We start from the raw sequence: 26,325 nt of genomic DNA on the forward strand, positions 1-26,325 counted from the left end.
GTAAAAGCGAACTTCATTTTTGTCGTCATTATAAACACGTTCACGGATCTGTGTTCTCACTTAAGTTCACGGTTCACATTTAAATTTGCTATAGATTATACAGTACATGCATATTAGATGTATGTTTTCACATTCACTCCCCAGGGGGGAACGGATAGGCCTGTGGCTTGTCAGGTTAGGTGAGCTCTGATCATCTGTACCTCAAAAGAAACAACAAAGGAAGGAGTCAACCTGACAGTCTAACAAGAGATGAACAGAGGAGAGAAAAGACAGTGGTGAGACTTGCTGAGGCAGTAGAACGCTGTTTGATTCGAGTTCAAAGCAACCATAAGGAGCTTTCATATCTTTGCTTGTGGTCTGGTCTAATGACACATAGCCGAGGGTTTCTTGAACAGTGTGAATTGAGATGTGTGAGATATGATACAAGAAAAAAATATCCACACGTTGCATCAACTGACAGTTTCAAAACGCAGCCATTTTTGGAAATCGTTCTCCACAGGCACCTCCTTGTTTGATTTTCTCTCCATTATGTTCCCATGTCTTTCCTTAGTCAGCATGTTAACACATCTATCTACTCTCTCTACATTTTCAATGAGTTTTATTGTATGTTAATTGTTATTGGTTTGTGTGAGAAATGGGCAATAACTAGCTTTGTATTGCCACTTTGTCTGTAGCCTGCAGATACTGCATTTTTGAACAACTGATAAAAACTGTTTCTGTATTAGTACATGCACAAACACGTTTATGTGGTTTGGTCACAATCAGTAACGACATCAGTATGATTCCACTATAACACAGCCTGTGCTACCACTGCTACAACCCTGGGTTATCTATGTCATCATAGATAGCTTAAACCTGGTTTTGCAAGCTTGGAGAAACTCCATCCATGTTTTCAGGCCTCAGTTGGCCCCTTTTTATCTCAAAAGAAGCCTCTCTGTGTGAATGCCATTTGTCCAGTGTAGACTTTTGAAGGCCACCACACAGGGACATTTTCACCAAGGTATAGCTTTCATGTAGCACCTGAATCAGATTTTTGCAATGTCAATCTGATACATATTTAAGCCATAGCAGAATGGACTGATGAATTGCTCTGCTATATTATCAATTATCTGGCTTACTGGGGCTGCAGCTGATAATTATTTTATCTATTGAGTAATCTTTATTTTGTATAGTTATTTTGTATTAATCCATTTAGTTTAGTCTATACAATATTTTTTTGGAAATGCATGTGACCACTTCCCAGATGGCGTAAGTTCAACTCGCTTCTTTGTCATCAACAGTCAAACACTACTCCAACTGTTGATAGATTAATGATATGGTATGATATGAATATGATTAATGACTTAAATCATTAATCATATATCAAAAATGTTGTAGACTAATTGATTAACAGTTTCTGCACTGACTCATTCATTGTTTCATTATTTAAGTGTGCTTCAGTGTACAATTGAAACCAGATTTTCTTTTGTGCAAAACATATACTTGCTTTATTCTCTCTTTCTTCCTCTGGGATTGTACAATATTAATTTTTTTCTGAGATCTATCTCCTGGTCTTTTTCTCTTATGATTTTCTTCTTTTCTTCGACTCCTCCGTAGAGGTGGTTTCTTTGTCCTTCTCTGCTCCCCTGTTCTCTCCCATATCCTCCTTCTGCTCCTCTTCTCCTCCCCGAACATCTGTGTGTGTGACAGGCAAGAGAACGGTGACTGTCCCACGGTGCTCCTCCCCTCCTTTTTCTCCTCCTGTTTTTTTTTATTTCCACCTCTTTTTCTGGAGGCTGTGGCTCAGGAGGTAGAGCAGGTTGTCCACTAATCAGAAGGTCTGTAGTACGATGCCCAGCTCCTCCAGTGCACATTTTGAAGTGTCCTTGGGCAAGATACTGAAATCCAAATTGCTAGTGGGAAAACACTTAGAAAACACTGTACTGCTATAAATAAAAAGTGTTATATTGCTCCTGATCAGCATGTTGACACCTTGCATGGCAGCCTCTGCCATCAGTGTGTGGATGTGTGTGTTAATGGGTGAATATTGGCATGTGTTGTAAAATGCTTTGAGTGGTCGGTAGACCAGCGTTACATAAATGCAGCCCATTTAGCATTTACTTTTTTTTCTGTTGCTCCTGTTTGCTCACTCTCACATCTTCCATTCCCCCACAGCCAGCCTCATCTCCACTTGATTCTGTCAACCTCTTCTCACTTCTTTCCTTTCTCCCTCCGGCTTTCACCTTTCACTGTACTTCTGTTCTTTTTTTTATATATATCACTCTTCACCCCCCTCCTAACCTCTGTCAAGCTTCCCCTCCTCACCTCTCAGCTGTTCTTCTTTTCCGAACCCTCTTCACATACACAGCATTTGCCCATCTCACCTCTTTAGTCTTCCTGATTTCTTTGCTCCCCCACATCCTTTATTCGTGTCCCTTCTTCCTTCCCCTGACCTCTAACATCCAGTTCTTTAGCCCACAGCTCTCTTCTCTCATTGCTTTTTTTAGTCCATCTTTCCCAGGCGCTTTACTTGCCATCACTTTCACGATCTTTTCGACCTTTTATGCCTCTCTGGACTTTTCATTCTATCTGTCTCTCTCATTTCCATCTGTTCCTTCTGGTAACCTCATAACCCTAACATGCCTTCTACTCCATCTCCACTTTCTATTTAACCCCTTTTCCCTAACCATCGTTCTGTTCTTTCATTCACAGCTTAAAGCCATGTTCAGACTGACAAAAGCACTTCTTCAAAAACTCCTCATTCATTTCAGTGCAACTGCTCAAACTTTATTTCTCAGAATCAAAGGTGAAATAATTAAAACTAATGGCTTTAACATTAACCTATCATACTGTTGAGTTATGACACTTTAATGTTTTTGTGTTGAGAAATGTTAAAGATAATATTAGATAATAGAGAACATCCTAACGTGACAGTAAACTGCAGCCTGATAATTGCTCAACCAATTGTCTTACTGACATAAATGGGTGGAAACAGCTTCCTTAACCTACTAGTTTGTTCAGTAGGCCCCTACTAGACCATATAATTGTGACAGATGTGTGATGGTTAATTCCTATTCAGTAGACTGATAACAGTCAAATTGTGTTTGCAATGCACAGTGCTGGTCAATCAAATACACACAAGAACACGTTTCTTTTATATTCATTTGTAATATAAGTGCCAGGATTCTGCTGTTTTCCTTGCCATAGTTGAGAGGATAAAATGATTGTTTCCATGATAACTTACCATAGTCATTCAATTCTCAAAATGCACTGGACTGGATCATTTTCTTGTCATAACTCTATACATGAACGCAGCTTCCTGCATTTTTTATGGAGGTGCAATTTTTTCTTTGAATGCCCTTTTTACCATGTGCCAGCGATGTGAGTGTGGTCACCGTAGCGTATACTGGAATTCTGACGTTTGTTTCCCAGCAGCCAGCAACTACCATTTAAGTGCCCTTGGACAATGTGTGAAAAATGTCCCAACATGGCCGTAGCTACCATTGAGGACACCGAGGTCATGTCCTCAGTATTTTTTTCTTGAAGTTACGTTTCATTGTGAAAATAGCTTACGAGACAATTATCTTTGCATCAACTGACCGTCACGTGACACGTTCTTGCAGATACCGCTGCCATGTCAAAACGAAAGAAGTCGGCTATAGTCAGCGGCGGAGTGAGGTCTTGAAATCCACCGGTGTCCCAACTGGTTTCCAATTTAACTGGTTTCCTTACCGAACAGCTCCAGCTGTGTTGCGCTTCCGTCAGCAGATTCGTCACAAATTCACAAATAAACACAGCATATTACTGGAGATTTTTAAGTCGCTGTTATATAGTGCTGACTTCCAGAAAATATTTGCTGCAGTAGATGTTGAACTGCGACTTCAAAATCACCAGAAATGTGTTGTCTACATTTTGCAAACTGTTCATTCATTGGATGAGCCCTTTTCTCCCTTTCCCAGCAGGCCGCGCTCTGTTCCACATTTTAAGAACAAACAAAGAAAATAATATATTGCATTTATAATTTTTAAATATACAACCATGGAAGTTGTAGAATACTGAAATAGGAGTTGATTTAAGTTGCAAAATTGGAAGTGATAAGAAAGAACTGGACCACAAGAGTGACCATGACTGAGAAATGCACAACAAGAAAGCAACATAAATACATGATGGATTACATTGAACTAAAATATATGCCGTGGACTTCTTTTGGACCTCGGTATTTGAAAAATCCTGGCTACGGCCTTGTGTCCCAACTGCTCGCCCTGCGTTCTTCACTCAAGGAAATAGTTGTTTGCACTTTAGCAGCTCCTGGAAGAACAAGATCGAGTGAGGAGCATGCCAGGTCAGCCTTCACTGTTGAAGAAATACAAGACAGTTTTATCTAGCGTGACGTATTAAAATGTCTCAAGGTTCGTTACTGTCATAACAAATAACAAAACTAAAGAAAACCCTTTGAGAAAGATGCCACATCAGGATGCTCTGTGGGTATGTTGGTGGTGTATTTGAGGAGATGTGCTGAAATAGAGCCACAATCTTGGCTCAACTTTCAGTGAACTGCCACTAAAATCCTGTAGCAGCTGAGCTCTCCATATACCCACCACTGTTATTGAAGAATGTGCAGTAATGACTCCATATATTGCACATACTATATTCGAACCGCTCCTTTCTCATTTTCCTCTGTCTCTTCTACTGTCCTGAACTCTATACCCTTAACTTTTCCAATCTTTGCTTCCTGTTCCATGTTATTTCAACCCCCTGAATTTGTTCACTTTACCTCTCTTTCTCCCAAGATGTTCATCCTTTTCCATCTTCTCTGTTTTCCTCCCCTCTTCACTTGTTGCCTCATCTATCACCATCTTTACCATACTTCTCTCTTCTTCTCTTACTTTTCCTCATTTACATATTTCTACCTTCTCTCCTCTCTTGTCCCTCTCAGCATCACCATCTCCACACACCTTCCTGTCATTCTTTCCGACACCCCATCCTCCGATCTTGTTCAAAGCATCACACTGCCTCGGTCATTGTCCGCTCTGCTTGCTTTCTTAATCTTTATTTTCTGCTGTCTGTTTACTTATCACTATCACCCTGCCCCTCCCAAACCCAATTCCTCACCCCCCATCCCCACTTTTGATAATGGTATATCCCCCCTTGGGAATGGCTTTGCTGCAACGGGTTTTTGAAGTATTGACGTTTCCACTGATACGAGCCTGGTTATCTGTCAAGGCCAGGGCTGGAGTGTAATGGCTCTGTAATTGGATAAGATATAGGATTTTTGTCAAGGGGGGGGGTGTACATCGAAAACCTGCCTCACCCTCTATTTTATCATATCACAATCATCTCTCATGCCTCCCCCACTGTGCTTGATGCTCTTCTTGCCACTCTCGTACTCTCTTGCTCTTAGTATCTCCCTTTCTCTCACTTTGTCCTTACGCTCCTGTTTTCTGTCTCCGTCATTTTTAAATCAGTCATCCTCCTTCACTTTTGCTTTCAGCCTGTCACTTTCTTATCTATATTTGTGTCCTTCAGAAAAAATCCATCACAGAGAATCAAAGAAGACGGCCGTGACACGGCCAGTTTGCAGTCCATCCACCACCCACTCTTCCCAATAATCATTTCACAGTCGCGTTCTGTCACAGGCTCGGTTGTTGCCTGCACTGATACATCTTCAGGGCTGTGTGTGTGTGTTTGTGTGTGTGTGTGTGTGTGTGTGTGTGTGTGTGTGTGTGTGTGTGTGTGTGTGTGTGTGTGTGTGTGTGTGTGTGTGTGTGTGTGTGTGTGTCTGTGTCTGTGTGTAATGTAAAAGTGTGCATTTTTCTATACCCCTGTTTTTTTTGGTTTTCTGTATTTCTCACACTGGTTTGACTGCTCTCACAGTAGCCTACGTACATGTTTTTTTTTCTCTCATTTTAAAATGGCAGATGAAATCAGGTCATTGGTATCCTGTCCAGCTTTTCTTTTTCCCTTCTGTCTAGTAGTTGCCTTACTCTCATGTTTCTGTACCATTTAACCTGAGGCTCATTTAACCTGCGAGGTCCAGGGGAGTTTGGCCCTGTCTCAGGTTGTCACATGGAGGTGTGAAGGGGGGGACAGCTTTTGGAGGACACATGAGCGTTTGTCTGGCAGACCCACGAGGACTCAGGCAAGCACAAAGATGAGACTGCCAATGAATGGATTACAAAACAAGCACAGCCATCTATTCCAACAGTTGACACCGTAGCCATGGGAAAATAACATTGAAACCCTTGCCTTTGATGCTTTCAGAGACAGTCTTTTTCTTTAAAGCAATTTTTCACCTTTCTATAATGTTTTCCAACTCTTGTGCAACTGCCCTGTATAGGAGATCTTAAATCTACATACGTGCTTGACTATATTTTCCAGCCTTCTAAGCTATACTGTATGCAAAATGTGAAGAGACAGTAAAATAATTTTGACTCTCAACATTTAAACAAGTAATTTCCCTTGTGTTCCCTGTCCATTTTTCTTTTTAACAAAGATAAGTGCAGTGAAAAAGAAAATGCATGTCCCACCAGAGTGAAATATCACTTTAATGTGCACTCAAGGATGCAAACACTGAACCAGCATTTAGCTGGAAATAAGTGGAGATAACCATATATATCTGTCAGTACGAACTAGGTATTTCTGGCTGAAAATGTTTGCTTTTTGAATTTTTTACATATCTAGGGAAGTCTCACATTCAATGTTAATCTGTGCTGGCTGTTACTTTGTAATGAACAGATATTATCAATATCAAAATTGTAATGCTGTACTCATATTCTTATCATAGTGTTCTCCTTGGCCAGCTGTGTATCTCTGATCTGAAATTGACTTATGTTGATGACAGTGGACTTCCCAGCATTTACAAAATGTCATTTAATGTCTTGCATACTAATATTAAAAAGGAATCCATCCTGAAATGTCATACAAAGCTATTCGTCTAGAAGTTGAGGTGTGTGCCATGAATAATTATGATACTGAAGAAGAGTGTTTTCGTCATTCTTGTGAAGCATCTTTATAGTCAGCAATCTCTTACCCTGTATGCAATCCTATTAATAAAACATTACTTGCAATGCCTGTCTTGAAGCAAATTTCTGGGCCGCTCTCTGCTGGACACTGACCTTTATTAATAGGACGGACTATAACCTTGTAACTACACATTCTTTTTGTAAAATGCCATTATGTGGGTATCATGCTGCTTTTCTGTCTGTCTTGGACACCAGAGCTGGTCTGCCCTGAACAGCAGCAACTCAGCTTGTGTGTGCAACAGATAGCTCGTGCTTGTGAGAAATACAAGTCTTCTATTCCAAGACTAACCCATTTCCCATTAAGAATAAATGTAATACTAGATTCAGATTTTCATACACTGAGTGTCTGATTTATAAAATTGTTTAAAATTACTTATAACAGAAAACCTTTCACTTATCATGAAGTGTCTCTAACTGTGCAGGTGCCGGTGGATGGTCTCCTCTTGACAGCGATCATTACCAGTGGCTACAGGTAGACCTGGGTTCCAGAAAGCAGGTGAGCGCCATAGCAACACAGGGTCGCTACAGCAGCTCTGATTGGACGACACGGTACCGTCTTCTCTACAGCGACACAGGAAGGAACTGGAAACCATATCACCAGGATGGCAACATTTGGGTGAGTCAATAAGACATTTTCTGTGTGTGTGTGTGTGTGTATCCACAAGTACGAGAGGAAATTAAATGACACTGCTTTGATTACAAAATGAATATGTTTTCTTATCATTATTATTAAAATGTGAAGGCTTCCTTCTCACCTTCACATAAAACCAGAGCAGAAAACCTTGTGTGGGAGGAGATACTCAGCCTGTCGCAGTATAATGCACATAAATATTCATCTATCCTCATTTTTTGTAAGATAACATATCAGCCACAGACCTAAATTATGCACTGATGGGCTTTGGATGGAAAACACAGTGTTAAAACGACATGTTGAAATCGTATTAATGTGATCTCTCTCTGACTATAATACTTATATTGTGTACATCTCTTATTCCGAATCAACACACCAAACTGTTGGCAAGCACTTGAGTGGGGCATCTGACAATCCGAGGTCATTAGCTAATGGGTTAATGGCCATTCACTGTTGTTGTATGGTAGAGGGCTAGGTGATAACAGATGGGCTTTCAGCTAGAGTAGAGCAGAGCTGCCTTGTCATGAATAATGCTGACACAACAAGCTAGTCAGCAGAAATCTAAAACCTGGATGTGAAAGGGAAGGGAGCTGTTTGCATGTTTATCTCCATCAGTTGAGTAAGATAGGATTTTTTTTTTAAACTTGTCCATCTGATTGGTCATGGGCATTGCTGAACTTTCTCACAATGTGATTTACAGTATCATCTCCTGTGAAAACCAAGTATATAGTATATACACTTAATCTGTTTATGTATTAAGTATAGAATACATAAACAAAAATGTGATGTAATAGAAACAATATATCCAAAATAAATAAAACAACATCAAACAACATGAGAACACAGCATTTATTGATATGAAACCTTATAAGAACAAAAATAATGATAATAATAATAATAATAATAACAATATCATTCTTGTACCTTTTAATATAGATAAGTCTGAATGCTTCCGTTTTAAACAGTGCTTTCTTAAAAACAAATCAACTGAATCAATGAAGCACTGAAATGATGAAAAGCCTTGTTTGGTTACTGTGAAGAGATTGCTAAATGAAACTGAAATTTTGAAGCTGACCTTGTTGAATCCTGATTCTGAAATTTCAGCACATATGGTATGCTCACTGCCGAAGATACGTTTTTACTAATCCATCTGATTAACTGACAAATTAGAATTTTCTAGGCTATTCAGTTATTGAGTGGTATTTAGTTGCTGCTCTTTTTACATCTCATTCCTTTTAGTTTTGTGTTGATAAGCTGAATAAGCTGCCTTTTAATGCTACTGTTGAAACACTAAAATGCTTGCTGTGATGGATGCATTACCTTTAAACTTTTGGTGGTCCCACATAACACATTTTCATATTAAAATATATATTAAAAGGGAGCTGTTAAGCTTTTCCTTTTTTTCATATACAGGAACCTTTTAGAGACAGAGGCTGAACTGAGGGGCTGTATAAAGGGCCAGTATAAGATAAATAAGGAGGGGCTTTTTAACTGTTCATCATGCAAAGCTACTCTAATGGAGTCCCAAAATTGTTTTTAATATATAGAGCTGTAAATGAGCATTAAATGCCCCCTTTAAAACTAGCCACTGACTTAGTCTGTTGTAAACAAAGAAGAAAGAGTGACAAAAAGAACAAGAAAAAACTCATTTGGTTGGTGTACACTGACAAGAAAATTTGTGTAACTGAAATAGTGGTATTAAAGGGAGTCAGAGCCCCATGCTTTGGTAATTACTACCATGACTTTTTCTTTCCAGCTCATTACCTTACACACCCTAACCTCAAAAATGGCGTTATCTTCTAATCAACCCCACGTAGCCTGATATGTCAACATGTCAACATTTCATTGCTGAGACGTAACAGAAGGATAGTTAATGCTCCTGACAGTCAGACTTAAGAGACTTAAGAATATGTTTTAACTTATTTAGTTAAAATTTCCCTCCTACTTACCTCTGCTGTATTAGCAAGAAAATACTGACCAACTTATCATATTAAATGGCAAAAACCTTTTAGACACCATCAAACTTTGAGTATAAGAAGATCTGACATATAGAGTTGGCTAATTTTTTGCTTTAACAGTGAGTTAAAGCTCTCTTCAGGGTGCGTTTTCATATACACTAATGTGTACAGTATTGTTTTTTTCATGTGTGTGCATTTTTGTCTCTGGGTATTAAACTCTGCATTAGACCCCAAATAGCTTCATCATTATTCTTTCTCTTAGGACTGTTAGAAGTGGTTGCAGCAACAAATATGGATCTTTTTACAGTTGGAAGTAAATTAAGCTGTTGTTTTTGTGTGCTACATCATAATTGTTTGTAGATGATTATTTATTCAGAAGTGTTTTCCTTCTGCCTTTAACCCTGATTCATTGCCTGTAATATTTCTACAAATACTCCAAAACACATTTATCTCTCTTGTGCTTTTGTAACTATTGTCAACTTTTTATGCCTCTGCACCAGCAACATCTGTGGCCAGAGGCATTATGTTTTCAAGGCGTCCATCCGATTCTTATAAATACAATATTTCAGGAACACCTTGAGGAAATGTATTCAGAATTGGCACACATTTCAACTTGTACTCAATGATGAATTATTCGATTTTGGTGGTCATAACTCTTATTATACAATAATTATGACAAAGTTTCACACAAATGTCTAATAGGATAAAGTGATGACAATTCATATCCAAAAGGTCAAAGGTAAATTTCAATGTGCCATCATAACCAAAACTAGTATCATCTGCTATGCTTTAGCTTTTCGTCTTACACCCTGCTTCACACTGTCTGCAAATAACATGTACTTGGTCTGTATATTGTCTGTATTACCTGAGAGACACCAACGGCCGCAACCAAATTCCTTGTGTTAATATTCTTGGCCTGTAAATCTGATTCTGAATTTGCCACCAATCACAGCCTGTCATTACTCCACACTTATCACTACCAAACTGAGAGGACATCTTCCCATCAACAGAAGATTGTCGATGTCAGCGTAACTGTGGCGGTGTGATTCACCAGTGGCGGTGATTTATAAAGACCTGGCAACAGCAGAATTGGTTTTCTAAAAAATAATGTTTTTAATACCTCACTAATGCACTGTTGAGAAGTCACAATGTCAGTGATACATTACTGTGATAATTAAAATCCCCATTGCTGTACCAGAGGAGAGAATAATGCTACACTGTGGAGCTTTTGCTTTTAAACAGCTATAGAGCAAAATGTCGATGACCAAGTTCATGCAGGCAGTTGTAAATAAAGACTGTTTCAAGCTTTAAAACATTTTTTACAGTTATCTGAGGGACTAAATGTATTTAATGTTGGTAAGACCTCAAGGATACATGTAATGTGATTTGGTGAGTAATGCTGGTTGCAAACAAATCTCTGCTTGTTATTAAGAAACTCCAGGGGGTACTTAGACATTATTTGTTTGTTTGCCAAAATGCTCTCTGGCAATAATGTCAAGACATTTTAAAAACATAATTAATGATTGCTCATACCCCTCTGAAAACCCTTGATTATAAAATAGAGGTAGTTGAAAAAATTACAGTCTTGTGTTTTAGACATTTAGAGTACTCATTTACTTAATCAAGAACATATTCAGTAAAATGTATGTCTTGAAAACCTTTCAAGCAATCATCTTAATGTCATTTGTCAGTTTAAGAGTCAGGGTTTGATTCAGCAGTTAAAGCATCATCATTTCTGCACTTTATGCATGTCTCTGTGGGAACATTAAAAGCTAAATGTGGTGTGTATTGAATTATGCGAAAGCACAGAAAAAAAACTTCAATTAAATTAACAAACATTTTAAGTTACATTTTCCTTCCGCATAGTTTTTATTCGGATAATGCCAGCGTGCTCTGTCTCACATTGTGAGATTGTTCATTCATGTGTCTGAGAGGCTTGAAGCTACAAGTACAGCAGGTCTGTTGACAGCAATATACAGTATGTATCCAATATACTAGCACAGCCACGACCACAAAACTTAAGCTGTACAGGGACACGTAAATAATGGTCTCTGCACTGTACCAATGAAATGTTTTTTGGTCTTTGAGAAATTCTTAAACAAGTTCTTGTCATGCAGAATTGCCTCCATACAGTACAAGTGGTTTCTTTCCATAAAGTCTTATTGTGAAGCGTTCAGAATTGGTCCATTCACCTGTGCCTTTACCTTATATGAGGTGTGAGGCTTAGATTGCATTTGAATTCTGCATGTAGGGACAGGGATAAGAAGCAGACAGACATTGGGCAAATACAAAAATGGGTGAGTCATCTTTTCCTAGAAAAACTGACAGAAAAACACTGCCTATCTAAGATGCTCAACCAACAGAGATCAATCTAAAAAGGCTGTACAAAAGTGTAGTCAAAAGGGGACTTTTATAGCATATCCAGCTTAAATTACAGTATATTTGCACCAGCGAGACAGGCTGTGCATCAGCTCTACAGTGCACAGCACTGTTAATTAACAGTTGTATTGCTGTTAATTAACGGTAGCAACTAAACATAAACCCGGACAGCAGAGAAGGTGTTAGATTAGACAGAATTTGCACATATAACATATCCCTCCCTCGTGCATTCTTCCATAGCCTCCAACCATTGTTGCTTGAGAACCATGGTTAGCTCATGAAAAAACAGTTTTACAGAAAAACATTAACCTGTGTCAAGTCGTGAAGGCGAAAGCACCATATCACCAGGGAGCAAGCATCCAGGATGACCTTGTTGTGGCCTGATGAGGCTGGTGGAACCAGCCGATGGAAGCAGTGGAGTGTCTTCTTCCTCAACTCTTGCTTTTTTAAAACAACACATTTGTTGAGCCATTATTGTACCGTTAAGGTTACATTGCCTGAAAAGCCAACTAGCTAGTTGAGTGAAGGCAGCTCAGGAAGGTCTGCATGGCAGAACCAGAGGAACCAATTACGTTCCAGAGTCGTCCTACTTGTTTCATCATTTCAGTTTTAAGACATATTCAACACACAAAAGTCAACAATACGCCAAGTTTATATTTATATTTTTCCTTATATATTTTCATAGCAATTCTTACAAAATGTATTTTGATCAAACTTGGCTGGGTGGGCAAGTGCGGCCAAGGACCATTACTGGCTTCACGTCTGGTATAAATACCCGATAATCATACCAGATATACATAATAAGAAATACAGCATGGCTTAAAACATACTGTAAGCAAGGAGACTACACCTGTAAACTGTAAATAGTGAGGTTTAGCTTAAAGTCATTATAAAGGTGAGATGAGTCATAGGACTCAAATAGCATTTCAAGTATCTGTGCTTGGCAACACATTGCTGCCCTGTTGACCCACGCTTGAAGACACCAGGGCATAAGGAAAGTGAACAATAGTTACTTATTAAGTGCTCAGCATGGTCCATGAATTGACCTATACATATTATCCTCTGCCTTTGTGTTCTCACTGTCCACAGCATCACATGGTCTAGTTCATGCTGTGGACAAGCAACCACTTGGGAAGGCTGCTGTAGAAGAAGAAAGGAAGCTAAACTTTATGGTTCTTAGTGAAAACTTTTACACTGGCAGCATGTTGCCACTGTATAGCATGTGTGCTATTTTTTATTCACCTTTTTGTTCTGCTTCATAAGAAAAGACGGGCTCAGATGAAGGCTTGTTTACTAAAAGGGGCCAGCACGAGAAATCAAATTGTAAACCAAGGCCATAGCATTCAGATTTTGTGTTTTTGAAGTAACCTGTCAGTATTTGTGCCTTCATGTGTACAGCCCTCGCTTCTTTTCAATTTGATCACAAAGCAGACTAGAACTGAAAGGCAACGATGCATAATTGGTTCTACTTTTTAGTCTGGACCTGGTGAACAAGTATGAAAGCAGCAACTAACATCCCTGTGATTAAAGTATAATGAACAATTAACAACATTAATTATGTTATTCACGTGTAAGTGTCTATATGTAAGTATTTACACGTCAGATTGTGTTAGAGCTGTACTAAAAAGGGGGGAGCATGTGTGATGAGGTAAAAGATATATAGAAGAAAGATAAACTAAACCTAACAATACTGAAATGTGTATGCATGAGCATGTGTGCAGGTGCAGGTGTCTGCCTACAACTGTGCATATTGCTTGCCTATGTGTAAGCGTGAACCTGTGTGTGTATGTTCTTGAGAGGGCAAGACTGCGAGACTGTGCTTCGTCATGTAAATGAATGGTGAAGTCTCCATGTCTCAGTGGAAAGGACTAATTCAGTTTCAGAAGCTGCGGAGCATGCACTGATAAATCATGCACCTGGATTTATGCACCAATGGACTGTAATCTCTCTCTCTCTCTCTCGCTCTCTCGCTCTCTCTCTCTCTCCCCCCCCCCCCTCCACCTCTGTCTGACTGTCTGAGTCTCTGAAATGTAATTATGTTTAAGTATCAAGTCTTCCAAAATAGAAAAATTCGAAGTGAAGTTTACTTTTGATTAACTTTATTTATTTTTCTGTAATGTCATTTCTGAAAAAAAAGGAAAAGGCAAAAAAAAAGATTGCTGACTTTTTGAACTTGAGTGAATTTCCCAAATGTAAGATAAAAATAATCTTGTTAAATACAGACATCAAGTGCCTCATGAATTTACATGTACCTTTTAGGCATTTGGCTGACACTTTACGAGGGGTTAAATTAGAGGTGAAGAGAGGAGAAAAAATGTGTAGTGCAAAGAACCAGAAAGACAGCACTAAAGCAAAAGGAAGCACCAAAGTAATAAACAATAATAAAATGTTGTCTTAGGGACAAAAAAGAGCTCACAAGAATTATTGCATGTTTTCTAGTGCTCTTAAAGGAGGGGTGCATATTAAGATGCAGGAAACTGGTTTCAATCTAGACAGTCCTACGGAAGGGAAGTGTCAGCGTTGTCACCAAAGGATGTAGGTTTCAAGTGACAAAGCCGAGAAAAGTGTGATTGTTGTTAAACAGCCAAGGAATCTGCAGAAGGAGATCACAATGAATGGATTGGTTTACAAAAAGTAGAACGTTAATATGGAAGAATGCTGTTTGTTTCTTGTTATAGTTTCTTTTAACCATGACCACAGTTGGTCCCCAACCTTTAAAGGGATTTTAACCTAAATCAGCCTAAATTAAGTTCTTCATTGCATTTTTGTCTTCATGACATGCAAAATTGAAAGACACATTGTGGTTACATGGTGTGCTTCTCGACTGCAAAGCTACTGATCATCCCAACAGCTTATTTTTGTGCAAAGTAGTTTAGTATACATCACACACAAAGTAATTTCATGTTTACCTGGTGAATCTGAAGCCTGCGAAATGTCATCCTGTAATTGAGCAAGTGGGAGGGATGCTCCACATCCCTGTAGGAATGGTGCTAGGGTTTTATTTAAAGACAGTTATTTCACAGGGTTGTATTCACTATACTTGTGTGTGTGTATGTTTGTGTGTGTCATATTACAATAATACTCTATAAGCTCTATCACTTATGATGTTTGTGATAATAATGAAGCCTCTGAATAATAAGTAGTTTGTGTGAGTAGAAGAGCAAGTGAAATGTTGCCTTTACTGTGATCATGAGTAAGAGAAAGGGAATTATAATTATTATGTAAACAGAGATATTTGACTTATTTCTTTGCTCTAATTATAGCCTAGCAATGTTGCCAACAACCACATTAAGTACAATGCTGTTCTTAAGAAAACTCTCCAATGTTTGAAAAATGAAAGCCTTTCATTACCTAATCTAAAATAATATGAAACAGCCCAATATTCCACATAATCCTTGATACTTTGCTGTGCTGTGAAGATGACCACATGCACAGAATTAGTGGTTCTATCTAAATGGTGCTTCACTTTCTGCCATGATAATAGAATACTAAAGGGAAAATGTTCCTCAAGTGATTGCTTTTAGCCTCTCACACACAACAGATACAAACTGCCATTGTTGTTCTATCAAAGTATATTTGAGCACATATTTTCTCACTGATTATTGGTCGTTGCAGATAATCATTCATTACAAAAAACATTATGTAAAGAAGAATACAGTGAACCAAGCATTGTTGAATCGAAACCCACTGTTTCCAAGACAGCATGTAATAAGTCAAGTCACAGATGGAGATGATCCATTGCTACCACCAAAACAGCAACTGGTGCCAGCTGATAAGACAGATTGGGGAGGGGATCAAAGGAGATCCATTTCCGTTAGAGGAAATGAGGTGCACTCATTGTATATTAATGTAAGATCTTTAAGAGGTTTAGCATTCAGTTTGATGTGTGTATTTATAGACACATCCCCCTTTTTTGATCCCAACTCATATTGACCCAGCACATAAACTGCAAAATAAGGTGATCAGGCATCCATATGCATGAGCACATGTACGTGCACACACCAATTCACTCACAGTGACTACTGCTGACTAATTGCCATTGGCCATTGTAATGAATTATTACATCCAGCATTAAAGTCCAAAATGTTTGGATTTAACTAATCAGACCACAGAGGAACACATTGCTGGCAGTCATGGATATGACTTTTTATGGCTTTTTTAATCTACATTGATATAAAGTCTCTTCTGACTTCCAGCTCTGTATCTTGATCCGCTTCAGTGACTTCACAGGACTTTAACGTTAGCCATTTTAATGTCACTTCACTTCATTCCAGATAAGAGTTGTACAAAAATTAAAAATTGCTGAGTGTGAAAAACGAAGATGATGAATTAAAACAGATAGAAAGGACACTTCCCAATGGGTAATGGAAATTTCATGTGGTACAATTTAAGTGGCTGCTATAACATTTTAATAATAATGTCATGAACATGACTATTATACTTGTGTGACAATACATGACACTGAATAGTTCATGGTTTCATGACAGTATTGTCAAAAAGTTTGTTGTAGCTGTTACATACTCTTATCAACCACTTGATGGGTAATGCTGGTTTATTTCAACTTGATACTGACATTTACTGGGGCAAAGTCATCCTCCAGCTTTACTGAAAGTAAACACTGAAACTAGACACCTGGAACGGCCATTAAAGCTAACTGCATATGATCCACAACTGGGCTGGTTTTAGGCTGACTAAAATGCCATGATGGACTATCTCGTAGACTGAAATGAGGGCAATCGCAAGTCATTTCACTTTGATACTTATTTGAACCAGACTGCACAGAGAGGAGCTAAAACAAATAGAAGATGAAAAACAAAGAATGCAGGTACATGCAGAAAAACAACTGGTGTTGTTCCTGTAATCACTGTTATCCTGCTGAGTAGAGGGAAACTTTTGTTGATGCCAGATTTGATGTGTCTGTTATGTGACTCTCTCACCTCAAAAATCAACTGGAAGCGATGACAGCCAAACTTTCAGCTCTCCATGGGGTTAGAAAAAGTGAGCATACAACCCATAAAATGCTTTGTTACGGATTACAGTATGTGCATCTTTATGGTCCAGCAGTAATTGATGAAAACTGCACAGCATTTATCTTATCTTATTGTTGCAAATCAGAAACATGAAGGAACAAACCGTTTTATCTTGTTTTATCTTGAACTGAAACCTAACCACAGCCTCACACACGTAAACAAGCCAATGTGCAAGTTGATCCCTATGCAGTTTACCATAATCGCCGCTCTGGGCAGCTACTTTCAGTCTTTTTTTGGTCTGTTTCAGTGACAATCATGTTTCTTTTTAAAACTGTAGTTGGCTTGTGTAGCCTGCCACGGTTTTTGCAGCATTTTGAGCTAGTTTCACTGAATATCTATAACAGAGCTGGCGAATGCAAAATTAGCATGACTAATAGAACCACAATAGCCTCGTTACAAGGGAATTCATCAGGTTGAAATAAACCAGATTTGTCCTTTTAAGAATGTTTTTTAAGCAGTCCACATGACTGTTGATGATGAGATGCTGATGCATCTGTCATTAATTTTCTGAACAGAACTTTCTTCTTTCCAAATGGTTCTGGGGACCCTACAATTAATGTCAAAGCTTTGAGAGAGTAGGCAGTGTGATGAGCAAGGAGAAGAGGAGCCAAACATTCATGAGTGTGAATGCTTGCTGCTACAAACATCATTTCAAAACACATATACATTGACATGTAATGAGGTCATAACATGTGTGCAAGCTCAGATGAATGCACATACACACAAACATAGCGACTTAGTTCCATGTGGTGTCCGTATGAGGTTTTATAGCAGAGCCATGGAGGCAGACTTCACTCCATCAGTGTTGGTCCCTGGTGAGCAGGGGGGAAAGAAGGTGCCAAATGTTCACAGTCTGAGTAATGGGCTCTTAAAACTCTATTATTTGTGTGTGTGTGTGTGTGTGTGTGTGTGTGTGTGTGTGTGTGTGTGTGTGTGTGTGTGTGTGTGTGTGTGTGTGTGTGTGTGTGTGTGTGTGTGTCTGTCCCCGTCAGGCTCTCCGTAAAATTTAATTCAGTGCAGGGGAATATTTTGCACACCAATGATAATTAAGTGAAGTTAGAGAGGGAACTACTGATGATGATGTGATGTTAAAATGTTTGGGATTTTTACATAGGACCCATCGTCTTTCTTTTGATTGCACTACAGTAATTAATGAGGAGGTTATTATTAGCAGGAAATGTTCTGGAAATGTTTCTCATTTTTTCCCCAATAATGTGTGTGAAGCAAAGAAAAAGATTCCCGTTCCCTTTGTTGCCAGCTCTTTGGGAGCTTTTTTTGGTGAGGGAGAACAGTTAATGAGAGGAGGAACACTCTGGCACACGGCTATAACAGATCTGATAATAGGCTTGTTCAAATAAAATAACACAAAGAACGTCGGACGCACCTTGCCTGCAGAAAAGGAAATATTTGTTGATGGCATGGTTTTGATGCACATAAATCAACCAATGTTTTTTAAGCATTTAACAACGCCCCTCCTCGGGTTGTATTCGAGGGTATTGAGGGAGGATGTTAGAAAAGCCTTAGATATAATATACACATAACTTAGAGAGATCACCGGAAACACAACATGATAAACATTACCTGCAAGAGTTATTAAAAGGAACAAGAACACATAATGCCTGTCTGGAGCTGTAGACCTAGAACAAAAATCCATGTAGCTTCTGCCTGTAGCAGAACTTGGTTTTGGTCTCTACCCCTAGTGGGAGACTTGATTAACTGTGTAGCTTAACATTTTAAATCCTGTCAGCAAGATTCAAGAAGTGGTTAGACAGAGAAGATGAAGAATCTCTCCCATTGAGGCACATTTTGTGTTCAATAATAACTGTTCTTCAAGGCCTACTATATTTTACCAACAGATAGTTTTAGGCACAGTACCGGAATAATATGAATCATCTATTGGGAGGCACAAAGAAACAAGATTGAAGTGAGAGCTTTTTTGCTTTTGGGATTCACAACTTATGCAAGTTTGTCGGAAAGGGGGGTTGACTGAGTTTCAGCCACATTGATTCTACCTTGTCAAAAAGCTTTGTGTGTGTTTTGTAGTGGCAGGCTTAAGTTAATCACAGCACTCTGAGGTTATTTACATGTTAAGGTTACATTAGCTGTCCCTCTGAAAACACCACATAATTGCAGCACATGCCAGTGGCTCTAGTAAAAGCCATTCACCATGTGCTATTTTCCTGCAATGAGCCCGTGACAGGAGTCTCATACACTTGTCAATAAAATGCATAATATTTTTACAGTGTTACAAACACTATTCAAAATTCTCTATAATTCTCTGAAATGTTCAAAGATTTGTGATTTAAATTTAGTATTACCACAGTTTGTCTTGTTTTCTTGGCAGAGTAAAGACACATACCCAGACAAACAAAACCACCCACAGGGCTTCACTGAAACACAAATTTCTCTATGGCCCTTCTGTTTTGTCCCATACATTTGTCGATAAAAACAAAAGAGCAGACCAGGCCGGACTGATTTCCCCTGCCTCTGTTTGAAAGGAACACACACATACAAATCCACACACTTGCACACACAATGGCCCTGACTCTGGGCTGGTCTAACAAAGGGTCCAGCAGCAACCAGCAAACCGCCAGAAGCTTTCACTTGTTGTTTCTCAGTATCTGGAGATCTGTTCTCTGGAAAGGCCTGTCTCTGGCTGTCAAAAACAGACACACAAACACAGGAATGCGCACACACATGCGGATAGATATTCACTAACACACAAACAGACAGAAACAACAGATGCGCTTTCAGGAAATGAAAAACATGTGGCCAGGGAGAATAAGTAAGTGAGTGAGTGAGTAGGAAGAAGGGAGAGCAGCTGAGTAAATGGTTGTATATTTGTGTGTGTGTGTGTGTGTGTGTGTGTGTGTGTGTGTGTGTGTGTGTGTGTGTGTGTGTGTGTGTGTGTGTCTGTGTGTGTGTGTGTGTTTGAATGTCAGGATGTGTGTATGTATGGGTGCAAGCGATGCCAACATCTTGTTTACATGGCCAGTGATGTGTGTTTGTGTGAGACAGAGCAGTCCAGGGGGGTATTTGTTGACCAGCTGTAGAAAGTGATTGGCTTGTTCAGTCTTGAATGACAGCAGCCTTGGTGTTCCAAATGCCCAACAAGTAGATTCGCTGGCTCTCAGCTTCCCTCATTATTTTTGTTTTCCAAGTCAAGTCTTCCTCTCATTGCTTTTCCTCCACTGATCTCGTGGATCGCTAAAATCATGCCTCAGCTCTGTGCTGTTTTGATTCTCATCCAAGGTTTTCTTTACTAACTTTGCTTATTTAAACTTTTAAAAACCCAGCATGCTAGGTTTTAAGTTATTAAGGTTTATGCATATCCTCACAGGAGTATGAAAATATAGGAGTCAATATTTTTCAGTTTGAATCTACTAAGGATTCCCAAATGCACCAACATTTTTTTTGATGGAATACTGCAATACATTTTTAACTCAGTGGTTTGATGTACATAGCATAAATACATATGCATTTTAAATAGGTCAGGCTTAAACACTCACAAACCCATAAAGGCGTACACACACACACACACACACACACACACACACACACACACACACACACACACACACACACACACACACACACACATACTGTGAGGAAAACTGAAAGTTGCCTCGGGCACTTTTAGGCCTTTGTTGCCGTAAATTACCTCAGTTTTTGATTAAACAAAACGTCAGTGTCTAAGCTCTTAAGTTGCCTAACCCTTACACACACACACAGACACACACACACACACACACACACACACACACACACACAAATTCCCAATTAGTCCTTGGTTTGCTGGTTAATGATTTTATTTTGGAGGAGAGGGAATTAAATGGTTGACTTGGCAGACTTTTCTAAGGGGGTTCGGCATCTGCAACTTTTTTCCTCACCTTCAGCCTCCTCCTCCTCCTCCTCCTCCTCCTCCTCCTCCTTGTCTCTTTCCTATGCTACCTTCTGCCCTCCGCTCTGCATAGTAATGCCTTTGAATTGAGCTGTTCATTCAGCCAAGCACAGATAAGTGCCAAATAGCTGGATGAACACAATAGAGAAATAAAAGACGGAAGCTGGGAAATGGTGATGTGGGGGTTGGGAGGTGTGGTGGAGCTTTTGGATAGAGACAAAAAATGTTTTTGTTCTCTTCGTATCTTTCTTCCTCTACCTTCTCTCTCTTATACCTTGACAAGGGCAAGGAGAGGAAAGTGTCGGCTGGACAAAAAGAAGTAAAGTCTTTGGCATACAGTCAGCCAAATCCTCAGTAGAGGATTACAGTATGCAGACTTTTTAAAATTATTTTATTTTCAATAGAAGTAAGCTTAGGGGTGATATCAGGTTTTAACATTGCAAAAAGGTTTAAATGGCAAGGTGGTGAGCAGGCGGTTGTGTGTGCATATATAATTGCATGCGTGCATGCAAATGGATACATTTGTGCTTTTTGTGCTTCAAATCCTAAGCCAGGACCACAGGCATTTTGGAACAGAATGGTGAAGGATAAACATGCAATAGAGAGCACAGGATGTGAAGGAGGATTGAGAAGAATTTGAGAAGGAAAGAGAAGAGAAAGAGTTGAGAGAGAAAAGCAGAGAAATGTGCAAACAACTCCAACAGCTAGCTCCATGAGAAAAGAAATATATCACTTTTGAGAAAAATGTTAACAATTTTAATTTTTTGGTGTCCAAATTGAAGGTATGTTAAACTAAAATATAAATGAAATATGAGTTCTGCAACTCTGAAACCAGTTTGGCTTGTGTTGTCTTTAGATCTTGTTTTGTTTTGTTTTTTTTCTTTTTTGGGGCGGAAGTACTGTTTATATGTACACTTATAAACTGGAGATGAATTAGACATTTAATATAATTGTCATTTATTTTCTAATTTCAATGTTTAAAGTTTTAGTTATAAGTTTATGTTCCTACATTTGAGTTGCTACTTGTTCTCATAGAGATCAGTGAAATTATAAAAGCTATCTCACCGTTGGACATATATTTAAACTGCATGCAGAGACAGACAATAAAAAAATAATTCATGCGTTTATCTGTCTTTGGGTAAGCAGGAAAAGTCAGAAGTCTCACATACCCAAGTTCTCCCACCAGGAAACCTAACTAACTATTGATATAATGTTGGCTGGTGACTAATCAGTACTATGTGAACCCTCTCCCACAGCATACTGTCACTGCCCTTGAGCAGCTCACTTAACCCAGATCTTCAAGATCTGTGCACCTGCAGAGAGTAGAAACTGCAGTCAAAGTATACTGAACGGCTCCCCAATGAGTCATGTGGAGGTGTGAATTTGAAGCAGAGCGCTAATAAAAAAAAGTGTTTGCGCTCAGTTAACCTTTCCTGTATAAATAAAGATAAAAAATGAAGACTAGGGGAAGATGTTAAGATACAGTGGAAGTACTGTTCACCTTGTGTCCACTCCCTCACTACAGTGGATGTTCAGTAGTTCTGAGCTTAGAGTGAACTCTTGACCGTCTTCTCCTTTGCAGATAGTGTATCTTCAGGGGTACACACTCGGGTCACTGAGGAGTCTGCTCAAAGCAGACTGTCTGAGTAAAGCTTATTTCCCCACTCTCATCCACTGCCCTGCCCATTTCATGTCTTATCTAGAATAGCACATGGCTGTGTAGTGTCTTGCTCTCATCTAGTTACCTGCTAGGCCTTTAATGATGTTTTTCCCTTATGGTTCACATCAAATATTCAGTGCATATGTGTGTAGAAGAAAAGCATGGGGAATAAGGTGATGGTGTGTATGTTTATTTCATAGAGGAGAAGAAAGCGCAGAAGTGAAAATAGTTTAGGGACTGTGGTGAAGTAGATTAGTAGGTGGTTAGAGGTTTTCTGCATCATTTGCTAGGTCAAGTGAAAGAAGATACTGAGAAGGAGGAGCAGAGTGGCAAAGAGGCAAGGAAGGAGAAAAGAGGAGTCAACAGTAGATTACATGTTATAGTAACCAGTGCCTTTTTAAGGACTATACTATACTGTTATTCTGTATTGGGACATCTAGTAGGAGCTGGAAACATTTCCTAAATTGAGCTACCCCTCAACAACAATATTTACTGATTTAGTTGCAACACAAAAGTCAAGACAAAGTCAGAATCAAATCAAAACCACAAAAAAGAAGCAAATTCATGATTGCATTTACTGAAAGCTTTTAAAGTGGCTAAATTGCGTTACACTCCTTAGGACTAATGAAGCTTGCATCCCCAAATTTAGCACTTTATTTCTTGCTGTATTTGATTAGCAGCTGATGTCACACTCTGTTGGAGGCATCAGTGCATGATGAATTGTTGTGAAAGATAACTTTTTTTTAAAGGTGCATGCAAGAAAAACACATTTTTTTGTTATGATTTTACACAAGATGCAGAAAAGACTTAAATGATCCTGATCAAGTCCAATCCTGTGTTTTATTCTCTTTCTTGTAGGCTTTGTCTACATATTTGTTTTGTTTGTAGACAATAAGTTTTTTTGTAGCGGCCAGGATTTTAGACACAGCACTGGCTGAATGTGTAGAACAGTGAAAATAAGGCAGGAAACTGTGAACCTTATCAGTTAAAAGACCCCGTGAATCTTTGACTACGTATGAAACAATGTGAATAAGGAGTTTCCTATATGCACAATGAGTTGAATACAATGTGCAATTTCCTGCAGCCAGATTGTCCTATGGCAGGCATAGTAGATATGTAGACTCATAATTATTTTGTATGTTTTGTGAATGTATGCACCTTCAGGGCAGGATGTGGTGAGTGGAACAAATACTCTTGCTCCAAGTCCCGAAGCTGCTTGTTTGACTGTAGGCTTGTGGCTTTGATGTATTTAATGTGGGGTGTGTGTGTGTGTGTGCGCGTGTGTGTGTGTGTGTGTGTGTGTGTGTGTGTGTGTGTGTGTGTGTGTGTGTGTGTGTGTGTGTGTGTGTGTGTGTGTGTGTGTGTGTGTGTGTGTGTGTGTGTGTGTGTGTGTGTGTTCACAGGCCTTCTCTGGGAACTCGAACTCGGAGAGCTCGGTTCGCCATGAGCTGCAGCAGGGAATCGTGGCTCGCTTCCTGAAGCTCGTCCCGCTGGATTGGAGCGAAGAGGGACGGATCGGTCTGCGCATAGAAGTCTATGGCTGCTCATACTGTGAGTGCACATACAGGAGACAAACATAATATACACTCATATATAATCATTAGTGCACTTACTTCATTTCTATTATATTCTCCTCCTCTTTACACACATACTGTTTCACATCTATAACACCATCACACATTGTTAAAAAAATTAATATCAAAATATAGTGTTATGAATTTGCATATACATATTTTTACAGTCACTTGCAAGCAAAAGTCGATGTTATCATTACCATGACATTTGAACACTAAGGTGTAAATAAGTATTCACTCAGATAAAGTACTTGAGGATAGATTTTTTTGATTTTTCCAGAGACGATACAAACACACTTTGGACCTGTTTATACCGCAAAATGTATTATTAACATTCATATTTATGGATTCATGGGAAGACCCTAATCATACTTTGTCAGCTCCAATCAAGTCACAATAAGTATTCCTTCATTATGAGATTATTCTCTATAGGAATCAAACACAAACCCAGTGTGTAACCCTGTTTGGACACACAAAAGCAAAAGTTGATGTGCAAAAATATGCAGAGCACAGTTGCAGACTATGCAGACACATGCAGATGCATACATTCACACACTGTTTCTTACTTTCTAACAAATGTATCATCCAGGGAACTGACTCTCTTGCAGCCTCTTTGCTCTCATCCTATTAAAGGCTGCCAAATTGATTTTGATAACAAATTTCAATTAAGGCTCTGCATAAATTACTGTTATAAGTGACACACGTACATCTTTCATTCCAGAGATGCGATTGTGCTGTGTGTGGATATGGGATGCATACAAGGGCATGTATTGCATTCCAGTCAGTCCTCATCCCTTTTGATTATATTTCCCTTGTTTCATTTCCGTCCCATGTTAAAAGAAAAACAAGTCAGTAGTGATAAGGATGACGAGATGTGGTACACGCACACACACGCACACACACACACAAACACACACACACACACACAAACATTCAACAAAAACTGAGCCACTCCAGCCCACTTTAAATGTATACTCCTCATACACTTCTACTTTACTAACAAACAACTTCATCAGGTGGATGAAAACTTCACCACACTCATACATCTGACTGCTTTTGTGCTTAGACACACTGCAAATAAAAATATGATTTAGAGAATTTGCATTATTATTGGCTAGAATTTCTTAAAGACACATTCTATTTTAAGCCACTGCATTTGCCAGGATTGCTATGACAATTCAGTTGTGCTTTGCTTTTCCACAAGAATATTTTCTTGTGGAAAGGCAGTAAAGATTTTTTTTTAAGACTTAAAACTATGGATAGCACCAATTATATGCAGAAACACAGAAGTGTGTAGCAACACAGGGTCTGCTCAGATCATTTCATAATTTATGAGCAGTATCTACTTATAGTTTTCCAAATATAAAACATACTGTTCGAATAAGACTCAAGAAGATATATTTCTCAACTTTACAGAAAGAAATGCTGAAACGATCAATAGCTAACACAACAGTGGATCTGGCTGTCAGGCACTGGCGGTTTTGTGAGTTGTAAACAAAAATTGGCAGTAACATACCTGAAACAATCTATAACAGCAAAGTATTTTCTAAAGTGTTGACTGTTTTTGTTTTTTGATATATAAAAAAATATATATATAAATTGGGCTTGATGCAAGTTGGCTGGACTCGACTGACTGAATATTAGATTTTATGTGAATTTGATTTGATTTGGATTAATTTATCCTGCCGCTCCTCCAATGACTTGTCAGTAGTTTTCTAGCAGTGTGTCAGGTATTTAAATAGTAATATGAATGTTTCAGCAAAAGTCCTGTTGAAATGTAATATCTACCTGTTGTAATCGCCATCTAAATGCATATATGGTTTGTAAATTAAAAATGTCATCTCTTTAGGTTCGTATTCCTTTTTTTCCCCTTCCATATATGTTTGACATGCTGCAGCATCCAACAGGCTTTTTCACAGGAGACATTTTGACACAGCAGGAAAAGCACAGGTGTAAATAATCAAATTAGCGTCAGTTTCAGGGTTGTGGTATTATGCATGCTGGCTTACTGTCACACTGTCATAGTTTAATGACATGTAAAGGGAAAAGAAGAGGGTCCCACTTGTTTTTACAGTGTTTGCAGAATACATAAATATGAACCTTTTCACATACATAATATACAGTAACACTTAATAATAAATACAATAGGGAATCTGAACTCACAAATCCTAAATCCTCCAACATACACAAC

At 38.8% G+C, this 26,325-nt stretch overlaps 1 protein-coding gene across 1 annotated transcript in view; it reads left to right on the top strand.

Moving 5' to 3' along the window:
* Window positions 1-26,325, top strand: part of cntnap2a (contactin associated protein 2a) — a 333,552-nt gene that overhangs the window by 159,439 nt on the left and 147,788 nt on the right. The window contains exons 5-6 of the mRNA XM_062441980.1: window positions 7,424-7,617; window positions 23,964-24,111. Coding sequence (XP_062297964.1) covers window positions 7,424-7,617; window positions 23,964-24,111 — 342 coding nt within the window. The remainder of the gene's footprint in view (window positions 1-7,423; window positions 7,618-23,963; window positions 24,112-26,325) is intronic.

The sequence above is a fragment of the Scomber scombrus genome, chromosome 20 (assembly GCF_963691925.1).
Source record: "Scomber scombrus chromosome 20, fScoSco1.1, whole genome shotgun sequence".
In the NCBI taxonomy this organism is placed as follows: domain Eukaryota; kingdom Metazoa; phylum Chordata; class Actinopteri; order Scombriformes; family Scombridae; genus Scomber; species Scomber scombrus.